Source organism: Halichoeres trimaculatus, unplaced genomic scaffold (genome assembly GCF_033239565.1).
Source record: "Halichoeres trimaculatus isolate MK-OKI-2021-1 unplaced genomic scaffold, fHalTri1.1 fHalTri1_scaffold_8, whole genome shotgun sequence".
Taxonomy (NCBI): domain Eukaryota; kingdom Metazoa; phylum Chordata; class Actinopteri; order Labriformes; family Labridae; genus Halichoeres; species Halichoeres trimaculatus.
The window spans coordinates 33,628,183-33,650,721 of record NW_027437186.1 but is presented as its reverse complement, the minus strand read 5'-3'; the positions used below and the strand labels follow the sequence as shown (position 1 = coordinate 33,650,721).

The window sequence follows — 22,539 nt, the reverse complement described above, 5'->3', positions numbered from 1 at the left end:
CACAGGCAGATTAGCATCCTGCTGTGTGGTTAAGATCATGGTCTGATGAAGAAAACAGAATCACATCATCTGCAAACAGTTCAGTATCTGGCCTCCTGAAACTCAAATGTATTTTTGCTGAGCATACTCAGCTTTACTCTCAAATGCATGAACAAAGAATGGGTGTTTTGAAGAATTACTCTGCACCTGCAATAGCAACAGAAAGACTTTCACATCATCGTCTCAGGTAGTACCACAGATGGCCACTAGAGGCTTCCACTCTTAGGTGATGTCAAGCATTTGAGATATGGTTAACATACTTTACCTTTTCAGATTACAACATGTGTGACAACATATGGATAAGGAAGGTTTCACTTATCTTAGAATCATCACACACAGTTTTCCTGCTAAGCTAAGCTAGCTACAAGTCATTTCATGGTTATCACACAGACATAAGTTGTTTTTCCTCAAAGTCTCAGCCTGGAAATAATCATACCTACATTCTCCCAAGCACAGATAGATATAGCCTTAAGAAGAGAGTCTCATAGTCTATTCATAACGTCTTCCTGTAGCTTTAACAGCAGCTTATTCTCTTCTCCGGCAGATGGTGTGTGCACATTTCAGGTTACTGACAACTGTGAGAACTGTCAAGTGAGCAATCTCCATAATGACTGAGAAAATGCATCTCTGTGCTTTAGGAGACTGTGAAATGCTGCTGATGGATCCTACATGAATCCAATAAAGTGGGCATATGTTTCCTTTTTGATCACATCTTTGGTCAAAGGGAGGAGACGAGGATCTACTTAATGTTTTCTTTATCAAACACAGGGAGAAGCCAACTATATGCCTCCATACAGGTGCGGGTATATATATAAATATTGAGATCTCCATGTAGACCTTAGGAGACAGGTGTGTGTATAAGCAGACACACGTGAGTGGAGTAGAGAGGTTATAGAGGGTGGATGTAGTCGAGTAGGGCGTTCTCTTTGTTTCCTTTCCTGTTCCTTCACATCCTTTCCTCCTCCTAATCCTCTTTCTCTTTGTCTCAAAATCTCTGTTGTAATCTCTCTCCTCTCTCTTGGCTCCTGTGCTGCTCTTTCTCACATCAACAGCTCCACCAACAGGTGGGAAAAAATAATCCCATCCCTCCGTGTTCCCATCAGTCCAAGGCGCTCTCCACATTCTGCCTCGACAGTGAAATGCAACACCACATATTTCTCAAGGTCTATGTTTTAAATTTCCTGTTAAATGAGAGCTGTTTCCATGTGAACTGCTCAGATGGCTGGGCAGAGGTTATTTATTGGCATTCACGGCACAGCAATGCTGCATCAACAGAGTCTCAGAGTGAAATAGTGAGGGTGCAGCACCGTTGGCACAGAGCTGCTTTTGTTATTGCCGGTGTATAAGTCACCTGATGGATCATCCTGGAAATGCTCACTAAATCAGTTTCATAAGGGGATCTATTGTGGATTCCTCATGGATATAGCCTGAAATACTAGCTCTGTGCTTTCTGAACACACTGACATCATCCAGTTTCCAGATCTATCCACCAGGGGGCGGACAAGAGGCAGCATTGTTCAGCACAGTGGAAAACTTTGAAGCATGATTAGAATCAAGAGCAGGTTTATAAATACCTGAGGGTGTATCTGAGTTAAGGAGAACTGTAGTTTCAACTTTTTTTTACTGAGAAAAAAAAACATCTCAAATAATCTCTAGAATAAAAACTGTGTTTACCTTTTTAAGACATATTCATTTCATAGCTGAGGATGTGGCAATTTGATTAGTTATCATGACTATGACTGGCTGTTCATCAGAGAGAGGATTTTATTTTATTTTATTTTTATTTTATTTTATTTTTTGTTTTTTTGAAGTACTTGATATTGTGAATTTGGACAATCATTCTTTTTGAATTTTGAGATCATCAGGAGAACTTTTTTTTATAATACTAAAGACCATGACATTTATCTATTTATTTATTTATTTATTTATTTATTTATTATTTTTATTTTTTTATTTATTCATTTATTTATTTATTTGATTTTTTTTTCCACGTCTACCTTTATTGTCATTTCGTTTTTTCTTTCAGAAATATAAACACAATATAAACTTGCTAAAGACAAATATGAGAAAAGGAAATACTAGCTTTTTTCAGTTGTCTTGTGAAGAGATATACTTTGCTGTGCTTAACACAATTGTTTTCAACAATTTGAATTTTAACTTGAATATAATAAGTTGTATATGAAGAATGAATCTTGTATTCCTTTTTGTTTAATGCAGAAAATAATTTGCACTCCCACCTTTTTGTAAACTTGTAAACATCAGCAATTTATCGTGAAAACGTTATCTGGTAATTCCCATGTATTTTTTTTCCCATTTAAAACATGATGTTAAGTTTTCCTTTGTAATCCTAAAAAATAAAATTCATCTAAATTTTTTAAATTCTGCATTTTCTTCTATTTGAACAGTCTTTCAAAGTAAAATATTTCAAATTAGAACAGTACATACTCATTATGTTTTTTTTTTTTTTTTTTTTTGTGCCTGCAATTTATGGTCATATCCCAGAGTCCCTAGTTTGTCTTTTAAATCTACTGTAGTGGCTTTACAACTGCTTTGAGCTCGGTCAATTAATTGTGAGCTGAAGTTGATTTATCATGTGACATCTCAGGGTAAATCTGAGTCACTGGTCTTAAAAATTCGGTTACCTGATTCACTTTTTGTGTCTCTAAACTTTAGAAAAAGATGGTTTCTGTAGATAAATTTAAATAGTTAAATAAGGAAAGTATATCATTAAAAAAAACCTTAAAATTAAGCCAAATCCCTGTTTTAAAGTGTCGGAGTGTGAAAGGTTTCATTTGTTTGTTATGAATTATCTGTTGTTACATCCTATCGCCGTCAGAGGGCGCTGTTGTTTTGTCAACCACACGTAAAGCCGGAACTCGACGTGGCAAGTAAACAGTTCACTTCCTGTATTCTGTGTTGACATCCGTCTCCGTAATTCTTGGTGAAACCTTCAACCCGGATTTCCCCGGACTGCTCGGTTTCTTCTCACCGTCCTCTCAGGCCGGGGACAGGGGCACGTCAGCGCACCGTCATCGTTCATGAGGAGCGGGCTGTAGGAGCTCAGCAGCCGGGTAGGAGAGATGACTGCTGGGCTGCTGCTGCTGGTGCTACTCGGGGGTCTGCTGGAGGTCTGCTACGGTGTTTCACCAAACAGAGGAGGATACCCGTCCTTTACTGATGAAATCCCCTTTAAGATCAACTGGCCTGGCCCAGAATTCACACTGGTATGTTTATTTATTGAAGAGCAAAATACAGAGAGAAGTGTAGAAGCTCTCTAGCATCCATGGAGAAACAAACACTGAACATGTTTCCTTTGGTTTCAGCCATCTGCAGGTGTGCTGTATAAAGAAGATGATTTCGTTATTATGACAACAACGGAGAAGGAGCAGTACAAATGTCTGCTGCCCTCACTGACAGCTGGAGACGAGGTGAGAAGGAAAAACTGTTTCTGTGACAGGAGCAGGGCTGTCAGCATCCTTTAGGAATTCTGTTTTTCAGGGATTTGGAGCAGAAAGGACAGGAAAGAAGAATAACTAGGTTGTCACATTTCTCGAGGATAAATTTCAAATAAGGATCACTCTAGAGTTTGTTTGGCTAACATTTTTATGTACTGTAGTCTTCTTAATGTCCTACATAAGAACCACAGAACCATACAAAGGGCTTTAATACTCTGGCACAATTCTGAGCCAGTCTTTCATCACAAGTCTGAAGGTTTTGTTTGTTTTCACAAAGTATTTACACTGCTTGTACTTTTCCACTTTCTACAGAAAATAGTTTTGTGTTCACTTATTCCTTTTGCTGTTAAAGGATGGTGTCTTTAAACCCTCTTAGCTTTCAGAAACCATAAACAAGTCAGAGATGTTACATCTGGTCATGCAGCACATCTGGATATCTTTTGGAAGATGTAAGGTTAGAATGAAAGCTCTCTTAAGTATTGAGTTTGATTTATTTTCTAGCTCAAAATGTTTTCTGCAGAGACCAGAAAGAAAACACACTGGTGTAGTTATCAAAGTTTTTGTTGTACATTACATAGTGTGAGACCAAATGAACCTTTTTGAACTGAGGTTATTATAAAGCTGCTCTCCAAAGCTTTGTCACTGAATGCAAAGTACTCCAGATTCCCATCATAGTAACACACATTCAAATGAATCAGATGTAAATGCAAATGATGACAAAATGCAAAATTTTTCAACTTCCCATTCATATTTATTGTAGCGGTGTCATAGCAACTTTTTAAGTCTTTCTTTTTAGTGATCTTTAAATTTTATCTTATTTATTTATTCATTTATTTTAACTTTGTTTTTCTTGAATTTATTGTAATCCTTTTATTTGTCAAGCAAATTGATTGATACACTTACTCTTTACTCATTTCTTGGAGGTGAAGATGCTAGGGATGTCCCTGAGATCTTTCACGTGTTTTCAGCACTGTCACGCTTTATGGCTGCTATAAATCAAACCACGTTGCAAACATGCCCGCTGTGTAGGACTACTTCTCTTTGGAAAGCAATGATAGTAAAACGTTTGTAAAGTGAGTGTTCCTTGAGGAGGTACCAACAGGGCTGACTTTAATACAACAAATATGATTTGTCATTTACAACGGAATCACCCAATGTAGCACAGGATTTATCAGACAAAGGTATTGGATCATGAAAAAATCAGATTGGATTGCAAGTTAAAAAAATCTGTATCGGGACATCCCTAGAAGATGCACAGTTTGCAGAGATAAATAAAAATCTGTTTTATATTCATGGCTGATCCACACATTTTCTGATTAAAGGATTTACAGAGTTGTTAGAAGTGCTGAACGATTTTGGAAAATTATCTAATTGCGAGTTTTTTCGACCAATACTGCGATTGCGATTTAGCATACGATTTTTTTTTTTGGGGGGGGGGGGACCTTTATCTTCTGCATTGTTCACTTAACACAAGTTTTAAGTAATTTTATAGTATGACTAACCAACAAAAGATACTGTTAGCATTTAAACAAGTCTTTTTTGCATTTCTTAATTGAAAAAGAAAAAAAGAATACTGTGAAATTTTACTGACCTCCAGTTGTCAATAAGAGTAACAAACCATACAGAAAAAAGTGACAAAAGGGTATGGCTCTACGATCTACTTGATGGATCTTTGTAGCCCACAGGGTTTTTTGCCAGAAAAAAACAGCATTTTGCCTTTTGCTGATTTTAAGGGAGAACAAGTACAAGTTACTATATTCTCTCCATGTCTGTGTACATAAAACTTTTTTTTTCTCTAATTGCAGCCTTTGTGATTTGAAAATTGCATTCTATTACATTGCGATGTCGGTTTAAAATCGATTAACTGTTCAGCCCTAGTTGTTAGCCAGTTGAAAATTAAGTTCCAGAAATAGCACCAAAAAAAAAAAAAGTCAAGCTAGGTTTCAAAGAAGTGCCCAGTTTTCCTGCATCAGAACAGAGTGAAACTTAAATATCCCGCTGGGGCAATTTGTTTTGCAAAGAGTAACCCAGAAATACACCACTAACAACACAGCAGAAGATTAAACACTGACATGAAAAGTCGCAGAGGTTACAGATTATTTACAAAGCCCGCACCTGATGGTCTGTGTCTGTGTCTGTGCTGCACCTGAGAGGACTGAACCTTCACCCTGAATCTGAAACTCCTCATGTAAAGGACGCTGAAGGTCTTTTACGACTCACTTTTTTTACTGGTGCTGAAGGTCGCTGAGTATGACCGCTTTCGTTCAAAGTCAAACATAAATGAAGCTCACCACTAAGCAGAGAAAGTTTATTTATAGAGCACCATTCATGCAAAAAGTTGTCATGAAGCAAACAGAAGCATTTAAACATGAAGTAGAAGACTGATAGACTGGCAAGGAGATCTTAATACAACAGTTTCCTTTAACTGCAAAACGGGAGACTTTTTCTGTTTGTAGAAGTCTTTTGAGATCATTTGAATGTTGTTGTGCTAAGTTTTGAAGCTTTTCCCTGAATATCTGATCATAAAGTACCTCATCATAAATAATCTCTTATTTATCATTTTAAATATTTGTTTGGTGTCTTTTGTCGTCTCAGGACGATGAGAAAGCGTACACCGGGCCCTCTCCCGACAAACTCCTGGAGCCTCTCTTCAAACGCAGCAGCTGCTCCTACAGGGTGAGACTTCCAGGTTGCAGGGTCATTTCCATCTCATTTCCTTTTTCCTGTGTTTGTAGAAACTGAAACTGTGTTTGTCAGTCACAGACCGTCAGCAGAGCGTGAACAGAATCTGTCCATCCTCTTTTTCAGATCGAGTCGTACTGGACGTATGAGCTGTGCCACGGGAAGCACATCAGACAGTATCATGAGGAGAAGGAGACTGGTCAGGTCAGTGTGTGAAGTTTATCAAACACCTCATAGCTGACATCAAGCACATTGTGCGCTGAATGCCACTGAATGTGTTTTAACAGAAAATTAATGTTCAGGAGTACTTCCTGGGGAATCTGGCACAGAGGAGCACAACACTGGAGACAGGTATGATTTTAACTTTTTATGTTTTCATCACTTTCTGAAATGTCTTCTTTTTTCAAATGTATCTCATTGTGCTTAAAGCAGTGATTTTATTCTTTCAGAAAAAGCTGAAGAGACAGAAAATGTCGAATCTCCAGAGGAAACAGAAGTAAGTCAGCTAAAAAGGAACCTCTACATCTACAGATTATGTGATTCTCACTCTTTTTAATCTCTTCTCATTTCCTTCTCGCTCCCTGTTGTTGTTCAGGTGCCCATGAAGAACATCGAAGGTCAGCTGACTCCGTTCTTCTCCTTAGAGATGGGAAACGGGACTCCATGTGGGCTGAAACAGAACAAGGCTCGCTCCACGTCTGTGCTGTACGTCTGTCATCCTGAGGCCAAGCATGAGATCCTCTCTGTGGCTGAGGTCACCACCTGTGAATACGAGGTGGTGGTGTTGACCCCGCTGCTGTGTGCTCACCCAAAATACAGGTAGGTGGAATCAAATTCAAAGCTCTTCTTCTGGCTTACAAAACATTGACAAGAATGGCTTCTGCCTACCTGGGGTCCCTCATTCAGGTCTACACTCCTTCTGGTCCTCTACACTCTGCTTGTGAAAGTCGCCTGGTGCTCCCAGCCCAGTGCGGCTCTAAATCTGTAGCCAAACTCTTCTCCTCTGTTTTGCACAAATGGTGAATGAATTACCTGACTCTATATGATCCACGAGTCCCTTTCTACTTGAGAGATGTCTGAAGACTCATCTGTTCAAGGGACACTTAGGCCCTTAATCTGAGTCTTCTCCTCTTTGCCCTCAGGGATAGAATGAGTCAGAAGGTCTCAGACCCAGCTCTTAGAGAATTTTCAGCACTGTTACTAAATGTTGTTGAAGGTTGAAGGATATTGTTGCAGCAACATTATTATTAATACACTAATAAAAAACATTATTAAAAAAGAAATCTTGCACTTAATGGCAGCACCTGCAGCTTAATAACTTGCAGCGCTTTGTCGCACTAACTAGGTTTTCCTTCTGTCTAAATTCTTCCTTGTGTTGTGCATTGCTTTCGACAAAAGCGTCTGCTAAATGAAAACTGTAGAACTGTAGGTCCATCGCATAGGGTACAACTTAGATATATGTGATAAAATATGTAGAAAAAATGTTTTAAATATACAAAGAGAGATCATATTTTTATTATAATGAGTTTTTTGTGTATCATTTTTAGTGCTGTCAGGCTTTTAAAAAAATTAATCTGATTAATTACCGGATTTGTAATTAATTAATCGAATCAATTACACTTTAATCTCATATCTGCTTAAGGTCCCAAATAAATAATTTATATATTAGGATGTTACAAAATTGTAGTGCATGACTAATCAAATAAATACATGAAGAAGAGAAGCCTATAAGTCTATAGACGACAACTCGATTGTAACAGTTTACTGCGTCTATAGAGGTGGGGTCTGGCGTAGCTTGTTAATCAAAATCATGCTCGTAACCTACTGTGGGTGAGAGCGGTGTGCTCTTTGGATGAGAGCTCAGCATGGATATGAGGAGAAGATGTGAGATGATAGAGGCATAGCGAGATGCTGCAAGTCAGAAAAGTTCAGGCAGCTCACACTCCAACTAAGGATGTGTTGCGGTAGTTCAGAGAGAAAGAGCAGCGCCATCGTGAGAAAAGACGACGGAGATCATGGAGAGGATCAAAGAATGGAGTGCGATCAATAAAAATGATGTTTTGTCTGTTTTTTGGATCAAAACAAGAAGATAGACATGAAAGAAGAACTTCTTTGGCAGTTTTGGTGTTTACATAGTCAGAGAAAACAATATCATTTGGTCCTTGAAAGATCGTTCTAGAGGCGCTGAAAATGGCTGGAAGCCAATGAGTTAATCTTGCGTTAATTTTAATAATTAATTTTTAAATGTCTACTCTCCCTCCTGGTCCCTGAGGTCTGCTGTTAACTTTCTCCTTGTGGTCCCAAAAACTGGTTATAAGTCCCAAGGTGGTCAAGCCTTTTCGTGGCAGTCTTTTAAATCGCGTCTTAAAACTTATTTTTATTCTTTGGCTTTTAATTCACCATGAGAGTTGTGTGATCTCTGTCCTTTTATGTCTTTTATGGTCTTAACCCCTTTGTTTTTATGACTCTTATTGTTTTCTATGTGTTATTTTAGTTTGTTTTATTGATTTTCTTATTTGATTTTTATTGTGCAGCACTTTGGAAAACTAGATTGTTTTTAAAATATGCCACAGAAAGAAAAGCCCTAGTCTTTTTACTTGTGCACTCAGTTTTGGTTCCTGTAACACAAAGAGATACCATTACAGAATCTATCGTCATTTGTTAGTTTTCCCTCCTACAGGATGCTTTAGTCATAAGTTGCAGCTGACTCCACTGTGTAAATATTTGCTGCTTCACATCTGCTTGTACTGTCCTGCTGTTTATAATCCTAACAAACATCTCCTGCAGGTTCAAGTCTTCCCGGGTGAACGGCATCTACTGCCAGTCTCTGGCTGACTCCCCTCAGCGGCCTCACAAGCTCTCCCAGTTCGAGAGAGAACAGGAGGATCAGCTGAAACCGCCTTTCCGTGCCAACGCTGAGACCACAGAGGTGAGACACGGCTACGGCCACAGACAGACGCTGCATGTCCCAGGGATAACTGGGTTAATTCACCTCCTGCGTTTCAGGAGGAGGTGTCACCAGTAAGAGAGGAGGCCTTCACCTCCACACACAAACCCATAATGGTTGGAGGTCAGTCCCAGGTCACTGTGGGCACCACGCACATCTCTCGTCTGACAGATGAGCAGCTGATTAAGGACTTCCTGAGCGGCTCGTACTGCCTGCACGGGGTGAGGCCTGTTCATCTGTAGCACTTTAACAGCGTTTAATAAACTCTTCGCTTTGTAATCTGGATTATTTCATGTGTTTCAGGGCGTAGGGTGGTGGAAATATGAGTTCTGTTATGGAAAGCACGTCCATCAGTACCACGAGGTAAGCCTCACATCTGTGCAGGGCATCAGTGTCTTTTTGGTGTATTAGATTGTGTTTGGATTGTGATGATGGTTACCTTCCTCTAGGAAAAAGATCAGGGCAAGAACATTGTCGTGGTTGGAAACTGGGACATTGAGGAGCACATCGATTGGGCAAAGAAGAACGTGGCTCGATCCTATCAGCTCAAAGACGACGGGCTGCAGAAAGTCAAGTAAGCCAAGCATACTTGTTCGATTTAAACTGGATACAAGTTTTAAAAAAAAGAGGATCCTTTATCCTCCCTGTTTTCCTTTCAGGCTGGTTTCTCATTTTTACGGCCATGGGGACGTGTGTGATCTCACAGGGAAGCCGAGACAGGTCATCGTGAAGCTGAAGTGAGTTAATAGTCAAAAGAGGAGTGTGACGCTGGTGCTGGTTCAGTGTCAGAGTCTGAGTCAACTCATGAGTAAGACATTTCACCAAATGCTCCTCAGTTGAGTCACACATCTCATTTCTCTCCCTGCTGTCAGATGTAAGGAGTCCGAGTCTCCTCACGCCGTTACCGTCTACATGCTGGAGCCTCAGACGTGTCAGTACATCCTCGGGGTGAGTCCAAGAAACAACCAATGAGTGACAGAGATAAACACAACACACTGCCCTTAAAATGAATGAATTTAACTCTAACTGTTTAAGGTTGAGAAAGCTGAAATCAAACAACCATCTGTTATATATCCGTCTGGAAAGTGAAACATGGTTGGTGTTGATTTTAACCTGGAGCTTTATTTTCATTACCAGTCAAAATTCCTTCGAAAAAGTTAAATCGAGGACAAATTCTGATGTTTTTAAGGAGATCAGGAGCAGTCTAACTTCTGTAAACTTCTCTAGTCTCAGGTTAGATATATGACGTGAAGATAACAAAAGCAAATATCAAAAGAAGCTTTCAGTATTTGCCCCTTTAGTTTATTAGATAATTATTTTATTAAATTAAAGCCTTTACAGCACTGCTATGTGCTTTGGTGGCATGATTTTTCCCTCTTTAATAGAGAATATTAAGCTGTTTTTAAGTCACTTGATCTTCTTTTCATTTCTTAAAATGCAAAAATCACTTTTCTTAAAAACAGCAGGCAACATGTTTTTGGTTTTTAAGGAACTGACTGTGCAGAAAAGAGTCGATATTTTACTGCAAATAAACATGTTTGAACTAACAGAAAATATAAAGTTCATTTATTAAATTTTTTTATATATTTTTTTTTAAATTATCACATTTTCATCAACATTTGTCTCTTTTGTTGTTGTTGTTGTTGTTGTTGTTGTTGTTGTTTTACGGATACTTCTTTTTTCACATTTGTTCCAGATCATTAAGCATCAACATGCTGAAATAACTTAAGCAGCTTTAAAATTTGCTTAAAGGCAGGGTTGACAGTCCTGTAAAACTAGCATGAATTTGAATGTAACATCTCGTCAGGACTCCTCCTCCCCCTCCCCTCAGAGCTCCTCCAAAGCAACGCCCCCGCTCACATGCACCTATTGCTTGCAAATAGACTGTTTTAACCAGTATAACAAAAAGTGTATCCAAATCAAACTACCAACTATACCTTTAATGAGTTACCTTAGTAAAATCTGTGCCCACAACTGGAAAGAAACTGATGCAATGGTTAGAAGACAAGAAGTTTTGAAGTGAAGTTAGCTGTGGGCAGAAAACCCAGGTTATTATTCCTTTGCACATTTTCATACAAACTACAAAACAGGCAACAGGAGGTCCAGGGCATTATGCGGTTTTTGTGCAGCAAACTTAACTTCAATTCACTTTTTCTTTTTGTAAGATTGTTACAGCATGTTTATTCCTTCATGTAAAGAGGGCTTCAAAAGACTGAGCATTCACTAACAGTTTCAGGTCTTTTCTCTTGTATTTTTTACAGCAGTGACAAAAACTATAAGAGTCTGCTTTGAAGTGAGGAGTTTTTTCATTTAACTTAATTTTAATATTAATATTTTGATAGAAAATAAAAAGTAAATACTTTGCAGCTATAAAAGATAGGGGTGAGTGTTGGCGAGAACCTTGCGATACGATACACATCACGATACTTAATACAGTAATATCACGATGTGTCACAATATTACAATATTGTGATATATTGAGATATTTTATACAATTACCTAAGAAAAAATAAAGATGATATTTATGGAAATCAAAATATTACTCAAAATTAAAAGGACCCAGGAAAACACTGATGTCTGGCAGCAGTAGCAGCAATGACATACTGAATGGCTCATTGCAACAAAAACCCACATCATCAAGTTTAGAAATTAAACATTTTATAGATACTTTGGGATGATATTCATTATACAGTCTTTGGCAACATACAGTGTAGTAGCTCTCATATTTTTCTTTCAACGTGGCTAAAATATGAATTTTTATTTTCACAAAAATATCGATATTGTATCAGAGGTCAAAGTATCACAATATATTACTGTAGCGATATTTTTGACACATCTTTGTCTCTGAAAATTTAGCTCCAATAATAAAATTATAATAATATAATAACATTTTCCACATTCTCATAGATGAGTTTCTTTTCTGTTTTTTTACTTGTAAAAGTCTGCCTTAAAGTTTTACAGAATATTTTTCCTAAACCCACAAGAATAAAGAGCATCAAGGTGAAATTTTAGCTTTTTAATTTTTGCATCAGATGATTTAAAAAAAAAAAATTACCAAAAGATGGCATTTAATTGTCTGAAAGAAATAATTAAATTCAACCGAGATGACTCATTGTATTCTGCACATTCAAGGTCAATTATATCTGAGGTTTTTGGGTTTTGATTTTTGTCCTTGCAGGTTGAGTCTCCAGTCATATGCAGAATTCTCGACACAGCTGACGAACACGGACTTCTATCGATCTCCAGCTAAAGTGAAAAAGGTCACATGACAGTTACTGAAGAGGCGTGAAGGACAAAGAGGAAGAGAGATGGACCGAGGTGCACTAGAAGAAATAAAACCATATCCTCTTTGAGAGAGGGGGATAGAAGCCCATGAAGCTGCACCAAATGCCAAACTGGAGGTTTTACTGGACCCTGAGGCTGGTCTTCAGGGAACCTGAGAGCACGGCCTCATCCTGTGTTCACCTGTGCAGTGGGCGGAGCTACATCAGAGGATCAGAGGTGGTGAAAACAGAGGAACGGGACTGAAGCCTCACTCCACGAGGCAGCAGATTCATTGCCTGTCCGTCATATCTAAGCTTCACTTTGTGTTGATTTCTGTCAAAGGAAGGGTAACGAATCAGCAAATGAAAAATCAGGGAGAGCAACATGTTCATGGTGGTTTTATTGTCTTAAATGCTTGTGTGTGTATGATGTGTGTGTGTGTATGTGTGAATGCTTGGGTGCAGCACTTGAGGTTGTGAGAAAATGTAAGCCTGATGATATTTTTGCAGCAGTTTGGACACGTGCTGCGTTAATTTTCAGGATGAGTGAGTTTAAATTATGCATTTGAGGCTGAGGAGAAGAAACAAAAGTTAGTAAAATGGTTTATTAAAATCTCATCTAAATGTGTGTGGGGTGTGCAGAGCGTCTGTGGGCTCCTCTGTGGTTTTAGGAAGATGACACTGTGGGGTCCTGTTAACTGCTGTATCACAGAAGGAAATCAATGAATCTGCAGCAAAGAATAAAACTGACACATGAAACCTCATTCATTCTGTTTCATTGTCACACAGGGAAAAATAAACTCCAGAGCAACAAATGTCTTGGATGAATAATTACAGATCTTATATGTGTGCAAGTATAAGACGTGAATATAAAGATCTGATCATCGGACCGAATCATACAACAACCAGAATCACTTGACGGAGACTGAGAGATCTAAGAGCAGTAGCGATGAGGTCAGAAAGCTGACACCAAACATCATATTCAGCAGCTGTGACAAAAAAAAACAACAACAAAGAAACAATTACTAACCTATTATCTTTTTGTTTAAAATCGGAAATTAATATTTCTTTTAAATTAAAAGGTGTGTTGCTAAAGAGATTAAATCCTCAACTTTAGATATTAGTCACAAGAGATGTTTAAAAACAATCCCCTGACACTTTTATTCCACTTTTAAACAGACAAACAAAAAAAATGACATAAATTGTCTTCAACCTGTAGGTCTTCATCATGTGTTGTTTTTTTTCCTTTTTAAGGATTATTTCAACCACCAGGTGGTGCTATCGTTCCAGGCATTGTATAACCTGTCTGCTTATGAAAAACCTGTTAGTTTAGTAGTAGTTGACTTTTATTTTGATTACTTTGAATCAGTTTGGGTTGAATAAAAAGTGAGATGACAGAATTTACCTGGAGGGTTATCTACCCATACAGTGTCTTTATGAAAGACCAAGGAGTGTCCCCATGGTGCTTTTCCAACATTTTAGTTTTTAGTAAAATTTTGAATTTTTGGTACAATATCAGGGGTTAGCCTTGTTTTTTTTTTTTTTTTTTTTTTTTTTTTCCCCGAATGATAAAAAAAAAATAATAATAAAGTAATAAAAACTAAAAAATGTTCACTAAGGTTTTTTTTTTTTTTTTCTACCCCTAGTGTGTCTTTAGGACAGACCTGGGGGTGTACCCAGTGTGTTGACCAGTATTTCATATTTAGTCAGAATTCTGGAAAAAAAAAAAACGTAAGGGGTTAGCCTTGTTTTTTTTTTTTTTTTTTTTTTTCAAAAAAATTCCTGAACATTGAAAACATTTAAAGGTCCACCCCGAAGACTCATAAACGTGTCTTGAGGAAAGCCCCTTCAGTGGCCCCAGTGAGTTTTTTCAACTTTTTTAGGGGGGTTAATTTTCTAATAAATAAAACTGCCCAGCCTTGAATTTTTTCAATATTGGAGTACCCTGAGGAACTTCATTTCTAAAATGTGTGTCATGTGGAGCTCTGGGGGTAAAGGACGTCCCATTTCTCTTCAAACAAATCTCTTTTTTCCTGTCTCCTCCCTTCGTTTCCTTGCACCTCTCGAGCAGCGAGGATGAAACTTTGGAGCTTTGGTATTCCCCCTGTGAAGTTTTTTCTGGTGCAATAGTCTCATCCTGAAGTCTTTTAACAGTCAAATCCAGCACTCACTGTTATTTCCTGCTTTGGAAAATGTCTACAAGGATTTTCTGTTGAATATTTCACATCATTACTTAAAAACTGAGAATCCTGACAGATTATACTATTTGATTATTAACAGTTGTTGCTTTCTTGTGCTTTTTACCTCATAAAAATCTTCAGTCAACATTGGTTGTTTTAAAATACACCTTATAAAAATGTTGACTTGACATCTCAGAAGAGCACCACAGGATGAAAACCGAACAAAACTGAAGGAAGATTAATAAGCACATCATTTCCTCTATTCCCTGTCAGCCGACTGTGTCAAAAAAAATGAAGTCACAGATCCTCTACACTTGCCAAACATTTATTGTGTTGAAAACTGTATAATGTTCACAAATACATTTCTCTTAAGAAGCAAAAGTCCATCAAAAGTGCAACCACATGCCATCGACAGCCATGTGTGGGCCTGTGCAGACTTTCAGAGCGGTGCAATGACCACAGCAGCTGGTGTCAGTGCTCATCCTGACAGGCAGGGGGCAGCAGTGAGACCAGCTGCTGCAGTCTGCGGCAGCCATGAGGGCCTACAGAGTTCTGGGTTATATCGGCACATGCGTGTGCAACACTGGGGCAGATTTATGCAAAATGCAGTTTCTGTAGAACAACGAGTCTATAAATAATCTGACCATGTTCACAGAGCGGCCATTTTCACTCTGACATCACAGAAAGGAGGGTAAACACAAACGCTGGGTAGATTACTGCTGTGCCTCAAGACTTGCGTTCGGTAAACAAAGTGATCATAGAAAATATTAATATTTCCCCTTTTCACCATTGACCAGCAGTAAAAATGGTAAGTGACTAAGTCAATCATTAGAGGATGTATTTGCTAAATGCTAAAGACACAGTCTCGTTTGTTTTCAAGATTTAAAACCCTCCATTTTTAGTTTGTTGCCACTGGCCCACTGACTTTTTTGGGGGGTGAGTTGTAGCTTCATTTGTCAAAATTGATGCTACAAACCAAAATTGTTGATAAATAGATTGATGGATAGCATTAATTGCAGGCTAATCTTATGCCAGTTATACTGTGGTTTCATGCTAACACTGTGCTGTTATCTCTGCTTCCTCATGGGTTATTGAAGATGTTTTTACAACAAAAGTCTGTCCACTGTTTTTGATACAATTTGGCTAATATTAGCACTAAGACAATTTCTAGCTAATACTGCAATTGGCAAAGAAAACAAATTCAAACAATTAGTTTTTGTTTTTTCTTAACTCATTTTACGAAGGTTCAATTTTGGATATTAACACTTCGAGTAGTTACAATATAACAGCTTGTCTAAAAAGTCACATGAGAATTCAGTGACATTAATATGAGATTTGCCCAATTTGTGACATCACCAGTTGGTGAATCCTCTCATAAGCATTCACATACTTCAAGAAAGGAATACAACTTTGTTGCAACAGCAAAAGTGAAGGAAAGTTCTGGAATGCGTAGCTCAAGAATGCTTTGAAGTTTCTTAAAGAGACAGTTGCACCAATAATAGTCTTCAAAATGACAGCCTGGGATAGATATAGGTTTTTAACTGTAAATGATGTAGAGCTACTGCAGAGTTTTCAGAGGGATAATATGAAGCCCAAATATAGCATGATACTCTTTCTTTTACAGTGCCTTAGACGAAAAGCTGCACTTAAATTTAATTTATTGGTTAGGAAAAAAAACAGTTTTAGGTCTGTTCTCTTGTATTTTTCACATTGAAAAAAATCTCAAGAATCTGCTTTAAAGTGTAGAAGATGATGTTTCATTTAACTTAATACAACTACTGATAGAAAAAATAAAAATGTAAATACTTTGTAGTAATAGAAGACGGCCATAAGATACCTATCAGGAGAAGCTTTAACATCTTTGTCTCTAAAATTTTAGTTCCAATATTTAATTTTGATAATATATAAAAATAATTTCCCCATTTTTCATACATGCTTTTCTTTTTTTACTTTTTTTTTTACATCTTGTCAAAGACTGCTTTCAGTTTTGCAGAATATGTTTTCTGAATCTACAAAAGTAATAAACACCAAGCTAAGAGGTCTAGCTTTAGCATTTTGCGTCCATCTATAAGCAGTTTAATGTTAGCACTCACTGCTTTTTTGGTATCTAGTGAGTTATGAAAAAAAATGGCTTCCAGTCATGATTAAGCCAATTTATAGCTAAATGCTAATGCTAGTAATTATGTGCTTGAATGCCAACAAACCATTGTTAGTTGCCTGTTTAAACAGCTAAATGTGTTGTTTCACTTTGAAATACATGGCGGGATGTCTCAACGTTTCCTCTATACTATCACCAACTGTAAGTTACTGATCATAAATATGTTAGACAAGCTTTTTATCTGAATCTTTGAACCTCAGTCACAGCAGTGTGACAGTTTAGCAACATTTGAGCTCCCATCCTGGCTGTGCTGTCTGAGGAGCATGGTCGCTTCGTGAACACGGTCTATATAATAACAGTAAATAACATTTTTGTAACAGACACTTTCATGACAGATCTATTGCTTGGTTTTAGTTCCCATGGCAAGGCTAATAACTCTGATTCTTTAATTTTCCCACTCAAGAAAACGTAACATGTATTTCCACTGCAGAAGAGAACAAAAGGTTATACAGATTCTGAATACATAAAATGTGTTGTTTGTACGTTCTTTTTTGACTTAAAGTCCTGGCGATGTGGCCCAAACTTTTCTTTTCAGCAGCTCTTTAATCAGACTGAGGGGATGGGGATCTGATGCACTGAGCTGCTTTCGAAGTCCTGCAGTGCATCTTGGTGAGTGTGGTAGTGCATCGCTACATAAGACTTAGCAAACGCAAACGTCTGAGAGCTGACGGGCTGCAAGCTAGTGGGCGAACTGGGCCCTGCAGACGGACTGCTGTTGTATATACTGTAGTAGGGCTCGATGCGGGTGTTGATTGGTGTAGAAGTACTCGGAGGGCGAGGTTTCCTAGCCCCTGTGTTCTTTGGACTGCCAGCACAGTCCCTGGAGTGACTGGGTCCACAAGCCTGGTCCACCAGCCTCCTCTGAGGTTTGGGTGACAGTACATAGGCCGAGTTGGTCTCGTGATGGGAGGATTTATTGCGATTGACCTCCAGGCTTCCTTTCCCCATAGCATGCAAGCGAGTCTTGTTCTTGCAGCAGAGAAAGCCCAGAGCCGCCCAATGCATGCAGCACAGCACACGGCGGCGGAGGCCTGCACTGTTGCGCGAGTACACAAAGGGGTTGATGCCCGACTTGAGGAAAATGAGCACAAAGCCGCACAGTTCGAACTGGTAATGTGCAAAGCTGCTCTCTGGTGACAAAACGTCCTGCGCAAGTGAAACTCCCATGGGCAGGCAGCACAGCAGCACAGAAAACACAATCACAACACATGTGACGACTGCTTTGGAGTCTTTGGCTGTGGCCAGGTTGACTGTGGAGACCAGCTGGCAGCAGGTGGCTCCTGGAGCAGCTCCTGGAACAAGAGGCTGGCTCGTCTTGTTGGCGTAGGAGTGTGTCTGAACGTTCTGAAGTTTGTTGTATGTCTGGTTGCGATACAGCGGAGGACCTGGAACGGTGCACTGCATGCTCTCAAAGCCTGCTGCAAGAAGAGGAGGTGGGGGCTGAGGGCATGTGGCGTCCACACTGATGACTGGACATTTCCTCACTTGTGCGTTCTTCCTCAGAGTCTGAGCAATCATGAGGTAAGACACAGACACCACAGCAACACAAAAAGCAAAGTCTGCCAGGTAAACGTACAACACAACCCTGGCCTTTCCCCCTCCAAAGCCAAAGTGAGGCAAGCAAGGTCCGTCCCTACGTGGGTACGCTCGCATGGTGAGCAGAGCAGCCATGGTGAAGCTGGATGTCCACAGCAGGGCGGTGAGGGCCAGCGTGCAGGGGAAGGAGGCCGTGCGGTTCGGCTGCTGCCCCAAAACCATGCGCAGCCTGTGGAGAGCGATGACAGCCACTGTCTCCAGGGACATGATGATGAACCCTGAGCTGGTCAGGTGGAATGCAAAGCAGAAACTTTTGGACACACCATCCCCACCGCCTGCATCCAGAAAGAGCACCAGAGCAAACATAGGCGCAGTCACACAACAAATGAACAAGTCACAGAACGACAGGTTGAGGATCATGAAGTCAAAGTTTGTGCGGAACTTCCGAAACACGGGGTCGAAAAAGGAGAGGAACACCACCAGGTTTCCATAAGAACCCAGGAGGAAGATGAGGATGAGAAGGAGGGAGCAGAAGGTCAAGGTAGCAGTGTGGATGATGGCCCAGCCTGACGGGGTCTGTGCACCAAGGGGGCCAGTGAAGTTCTGCTGCCGTGGCACATCCACCAGGTCTGATGGTGTAACGGTGGTGTTCATTGTACAATCCACGATTTATAACAATCCAAAAGTCTTCGGTTTCAACATTATTCGTCTATACGGAGAGATGGTCACAGTATCTTCTGACTCTGCCATTTCTGCCGTCTTGGTAGAGACCTACGATGGATAGAGCCGCGTGTTAGCTGCAATAGTGTGGTTAAGTTCAGTGCATTCACAGGTGATTCAGGTGTGCGAAATATGGCTAAATAAACACTGAGACAAAAGAGGTAGGGGTATGAAAAATAATGAGGGTCATTTAAATATTAAGGCAAGTGAAGAGAAAACAATAATGAAAATAAATTAATGAATAGTTAAGTAATGGAAAGTTGGAAGTCTGAGATTAAAGACCAAAATCAGAGAACTAGTCAGAATTTTGAGAATTAAGTCAAAAAAATTATTTATTTATTTATTTTTCAAAAATGACAGTCTTGCTTCTTTACCAGCCTAATCTCATACAAAAATATATTTAGAAAAGTGGTTTGAAAAGTGTACATTCCTGAAATTTTTGAAGAGGTCAGAATTTCGTGTTCTGTACTGGTCTCACCTCCAAAAATCAATAAATGAAACAAAATAAAATAAAATAAAATAAAATAAATACATAAATAAATAAAAACATGAATAAATAAATAATAATTTGCAATTGTGTTGTACTTTGTTGCAATGACAAATAAAATTATATTCTATTATATTCTATCAATAAATAAATACATAAATAAATTAATAAATAAATACAATAAATAAATAAATACATAAATAAATAAAAATTGACAGTGTCTCTAATCTTTAACAAATAGAGGTGACAAATGTACCATTTGCTGTTGCATTTATCAAAGGAAATTTTTAATCAAGAAGCATGAAAATGTATAATTTAATGAGCTTTTTGTCCATTTTTGCTTAAAAAAATGACTGAAAAAATAATTTAAAAAAATCATAAAAACATGTCACAGTTAGCAAATTTAAATGTCTGAGCTTTTTTTTTTTTTAACACAATTTGTTTTGTCATGGCTAATATAATGAATTTATTGATGTAAACATGCTGTAATAAAAGTTTTGAAAATGCAAAATACCAAATTTGTTAATTCTGTCATATAAATAAGATGTAATTAATTTAGTAACACGATTATCATTAATTAACTTGGGTTAGATATGTTAACAATTAACATAATTATACAAGGCTGGTTTATTCCCTATAGTAAGCCACGAGTAAGTGCGAGACATGGAAGAATTGTTGCAGCTGATCCCAGTCTCCCCGACATATTGACTCAGCCGTGATGCATTACCATACAGTCAGTGTGCACTGTTTGTTAGACACATCTATGAAGCTATAGCTGTGCACCACTGCATTTAGATTATTACCCCCCCCCCCCCCCCCCCCCCGCCCCACACACACACACACACACACACACACACACACACACACACACACACACACACACACACACACACACTCACAAATACACACACATTGCTCGCTCTGATCATCCTGTAAATTATCGTAAATCACAGTTCTCCTTTTTTTCACAGCAGACTACGACTAAATCTAGACATTATCCGTGTTTTAACGATGGCAGAATAAGACTCACCATCTGTGATCGATCGTGCGTTCATCATCGTCATCCTCCTCATCATTTCATGCAGACCACCTTCATTTCAAAGCCATGGTAATTGAACGCACCGCAGCTTTGGAAAAAAAAAAAAGAACCTCTCCGTTCAGAAAATCACCGAAAACACAGCAGCTGAAAAATCACCGTCTGAAAAATACGTTTCATCTCCGTTATTGATTATTCAAAGCGTTCCCAGCTAAAATACATGACAGCATATTCGTTTTCTTGGACAAATATCCATTTTTGTAGCTGAACGACGGCCGCTGGACGTGCACTGAAAAATGAGTATGAAGTCACTGCCTACGTATCTGAGCATGAGCATCAGCACTGCATTCAAGTAGTCCGTCTGTAAAACTCACACCTCTGATCTCTCTGCTGACAACAATATGCCACAAAGAATGTGGATAAAATGTGAAAATATGACACCCTCTGTTCAGATGACATCATCAACACAGCGTTTCACCGTATATTCCTTCACACGATCCGACTCTGGTTTGGTGATTTCTTCGACAAGAAAAAAAAATCAAAAAAGAAAGATTTAGGCCTATTCTCATTCTGTTAGAGCTGCGATGACATCACGTTATGAAAATAACGCACAAATCATTTCAATATGCTCCCTTTTTAAAGCCGTCCTTGGGAGAAGTGGCTCAACTACTTTGTTGCTAGGCGACACGAAGTGATGATTCCCTCTCAATACTTGAGGCAGGAATCCTGACAATGTACCAGGAAGCGCCAACATGCACTCTGAACAGATATATTCAAAATACAACAGATACTGCTACTGCTGGTGAAATTACTTGATTGGACAATATAAGAGCCTATTTGAGTATTATGATGATTACAGCAGTATTTTGTGTACCATTAAGAGGCCAATAAATGGTACATTGAGTGGACGTCATTGTCTTTTTTAATTTAAGAAAATAAAAATAAAAAAAAAATCAATGGGCCAAGAAGCATTCACGAGTGATGGTGATTAGTGTTAAAGCACAAGGACAGCTCAATATTAAGACATCTTGTGATTGTGAACTATGATGGCTCACTTTGCTTCTATGGAAGTCAATAAGGGCCAAAATAATAATAATAATAATAATAATAATAATAATAATAATAATAATAATAAGAAATGAAAAATAAATTATATATATATATATATATATATATATATATATATATATATATATATATATATATATATATATATATATATATATATATGAAATTTTAAAAAAGTACAAAAGCAAAAATTTTAAAATTTTAAATGTTTGATAATTATTTATATATATTTTTCTGGTCTAACCTCAAAAAGCAAAAAACAAAAATAAATAAATAAATAAAATAATAAATTAATAAATAAATGATCCTCTAAGAGACCATTTTAAGCCCTGTTTATGAACAAGTTTCACTGCAAAGACACAACACAAACATCAAGCAAAAGGGATCAGATTACATATATATATATATATATATATATATATATATATATATATATATATATATATCCCCCAGTTTGCCTTGCAACAGTCCAGGTTCCAGTCTAGTTCAGAGCTTTGCAATCGTAAATCCAAATTAATGGTTAAATACACTAAAACATCTCACACTGTTTGTAAAATTCTTTAAATAACATCTTACAAAAGGCCATGCAGTTCAACTATTAATCAATATGGCTGTGATTATTGGTGGAGTGAGGAAAGTACTTTGTAGAAAAGAGGATTAGGGCCACCAAATATTTTTTTTCTTAAGAGGAGAGTAAAATTTTAAAATTCCAACTTGTTTTTTATACATTACTGTATTGGAATTAGAATTACGACTTTGGTCTAATAATTCTAAAAAAAAAAAAAAAATGTATATTGAATCTTAGAAATAAAACTTTGAAGTCAGATTCTTTTTTTTTCATCTTTCCTTTTTTCTGCACCTTTCTGCTGGTCTTAATCCTTTCCTGTAGTTATGGCAAAAACATCCGTATCGTCAGTGTCTTTTCCAGGGAACATCAGATAGTTTGTAGAAAACTTCAAGACACCACT

The 22,539-nt window shown here is 38.0% G+C and overlaps 2 protein-coding genes across 3 annotated transcripts; one reads left to right on the top strand and one right to left on the bottom strand.

The window, feature by feature from the left end:
* The first annotated feature begins 2,911 nt into the window (after window positions 1–2,911).
* Window positions 2,912–13,187, top strand: erlec1 (endoplasmic reticulum lectin 1). 2 transcript variants are annotated; one of them, XM_074676540.1, is made up of 14 exons: window positions 2,912–3,263; window positions 3,363–3,467; window positions 6,090–6,170; window positions 6,303–6,380; window positions 6,464–6,527; window positions 6,626–6,672; window positions 6,772–6,995; window positions 8,964–9,105; window positions 9,183–9,344; window positions 9,427–9,486; window positions 9,573–9,697; window positions 9,783–9,860; window positions 9,996–10,071; window positions 12,302–13,187. In XM_074676540.1, the coding sequence occupies exons 1-14, from the start codon at window positions 3,120–3,122 to the stop codon at window positions 12,371–12,373; spliced, it is 1,458 nt and encodes a 485-aa protein (XP_074532641.1). In that variant the 5' UTR covers window positions 2,912–3,119; the 3' UTR covers window positions 12,374–13,187. The 2 variants fall into 2 exon arrangements, with proteins under 2 accessions (XP_074532641.1, XP_074532642.1); XM_074676541.1 differs by having other exon boundaries at window positions 2,913–3,263; window positions 6,479–6,527.
* A 1,704-nt stretch (window positions 13,188–14,891) lies between these two features.
* On the bottom strand, window positions 14,892–21,028 carry gpr75 (G protein-coupled receptor 75). The gene is made up of 2 exons (XM_074675091.1): window positions 20,498–21,028; window positions 14,892–19,031 (listed from the first exon to the last, which is right to left on the bottom strand). Exon 2 carries the CDS (start codon window positions 18,912–18,914, stop codon window positions 17,271–17,273), a length of 1,644 nt encoding a protein of 547 aa, XP_074531192.1. The 5' UTR covers window positions 18,915–19,031; window positions 20,498–21,028; the 3' UTR covers window positions 14,892–17,270.
* Window positions 21,029–22,539: the final 1,511 nt, after the last annotated feature.